This window comes from Rutilus rutilus (assembly GCF_951802725.1).
Source record: "Rutilus rutilus genome assembly, chromosome: 19".
In the NCBI taxonomy this organism is placed as follows: Eukaryota; Metazoa; Chordata; class Actinopteri; order Cypriniformes; family Leuciscidae; genus Rutilus; species Rutilus rutilus.
In genome coordinates this window covers 35,866,352-35,868,376 of record NC_140232.1, presented here as the reverse complement: position 1 = coordinate 35,868,376, position 2,025 = coordinate 35,866,352, and the positions used below count along the sequence as shown (strand labels likewise).

Below are 2,025 nucleotides of genomic sequence, written 5' to 3'. Positions count from 1 at the left end.
CACTGGTGGGCCGTTGTCCTGCTCCACTTCACACACGCAGAAGAGGAGGATTATAGGAGGACGAGACACTCGTTTATACCACACTTTATTCAACAGGACAACAGCTCGTTCAGCGCGTCACGCGTCATTATGCTATGTCTACGTCATTACGCTATTTCTACGTCATTACGCTATTTCTACATCATTACGCTATTTCTACGTCATTACGCTATTTCTACGTCATTACATTACACTATTTCTACGTCATTACATTACGCTATTTCAACGTCATTACGCTATTTCTACGTCATTACATTACGCTATTTCTACATCATTACGCTATTTCTACGTCACACTATTTCTACATTACGCTATTTCTACGTCATTACGCTATTTCTACGTCATTACATTACGCTATTTCTACGTCATTACGCTATTTCAACGTCATTACGCTATTTCTACATCATTACGCTATTTCAACGTCATTACGCTATTTCTACGTCATTACGCTATTTCTACGTCATTACGCTATTTCTACGTCATTACATTACGCTATTTCAACGTCATTAAGTCAAGTCATTTTCATTTATATAGCGCTTTTAACAATGTAGATTGTCTCAAAGCAGCTTTACAGAGATAAATGTATAATTTAACGTAAGATTGTTTTGGCTTTATAGCGGTTCTTTAATAAAGTTATTTTCCAGCTAAAGTTAGTTTTGATTGATTTTTGATAGTTTTTGATTACGCTATTTCTACGTCATTACGCTATTTCTACATCATTACGCTATTTCTACGTCACACTATTTCTACATTATGCTATTTCTATATCATTACGCTATTTCTATGTCATTACGCTATTTCTACGTCATTACGCTATTTCTACGTCATTACGCTATTTCGACATCATTACGCTATTTCTACATCATTACGCTATTTCGACATCATTACGCTATTTCTACATCATTACGCTATTTCGACGTCATTAGGCTATTTCTACATCATTACACTATTTCTACGTCATTACATTACGCTATTTCAACGTCATTACGCTATTTCAACGTCATTACGCTATTTCAACGTCATTACGCTATTTCAACGTCATTACGCTATTTCAACGTCATTACGCTATTTCAACGTCATTACGCTATTTCTACGTCATTACGCTATTTCTACGTCATTACATTACGCTATTTCTACGTCATTACGCTATTTTTACATCATTACGCTATTTCTACGTCATTCCACATGCGCAGTCCTTTCAATCCGATCAAGTGTTCACATGTTCTCTCTGTTGGATTAGAAAAGGAATAAACCCCTTTCGATCGGATCGAAGTCTCATTGGGATCGAGCTCAATCGGATCGATTAAGGTGTTTTACATGAAGGCTTTTCAGTGCGATTGAGCGTCAGTCCCATCACTAACCGATTATTTGGTTACATGTAAACGTAGCCAGTGTGAATCCGGAGTCAGTCTGCAACAGGTGTTTCGACCCCCTGCCAAATTATTACCCCCCCTCGTTGAAGTCAGTATCTGACTGCCTAATCCTAAACCTAGCAATGCTGGGGGGTGGAGGACACCGGTACCTGGAACTCCAGCGTGCATTTGGTTCCGATGGTGATGTCCTCGTAGAAGCACTGCTTGGCATTATCCGGAAGCTCGAACGTCAGTTCCGACGCGCAGATCCAACCGAACATCAGCGGCAGCAACAGGAGCCAGGACCCGAACCCGAACCCGAACCCGAACCCGGACCGCATCTTCAGGCCTAAGGATTCACACATTAACACACAAGAAGAAGATCAATGAAGCTCGGCTTATTGTCAACACGAACCCGGATGTCGATCGGCTCGGTTCCGCACGAGCTCACCCTGATCAAACACACCCGCGGCGCTCATGTGTCCAGATCGACCGATTCGACGGACTAAAACATCGACATTACAGCAAATAACGATGGTTATGATCAATGCAGCTTACCTCGAAACCTTAAACGGAAGTAGGAAGTTGGTTGATGGATGACGTTGCACGGACGTGCGTAAAAACGTCACTGAAC

The 2,025-nt window shown here is 41.2% G+C and overlaps 1 protein-coding gene across 2 annotated transcripts in view; it reads right to left on the bottom strand.

The window, feature by feature from the left end:
* The window catches only part of tmed7 (transmembrane p24 trafficking protein 7), a 24,184-nt gene extending 22,159 nt beyond the window's left edge, over positions 1-2,025 (bottom strand). Inside the window, exons 1-2 of one of the 2 annotated variants that reach the window (XM_084389061.1) lie at positions 1,950-2,025; positions 1,562-1,740 (exon numbers count right to left, since the gene is read on the bottom strand). In XM_084389061.1, coding sequence (XP_084245187.1) covers positions 1,562-1,732 — 171 coding nt within the window. In that variant the 5' untranslated portion in view covers positions 1,733-1,740; positions 1,950-2,025. Of the gene's footprint in view, positions 1-1,561; positions 1,741-1,842 lie in introns of both variants that reach the window. The other variant, XM_084389060.1, reaches the window with a different exon arrangement.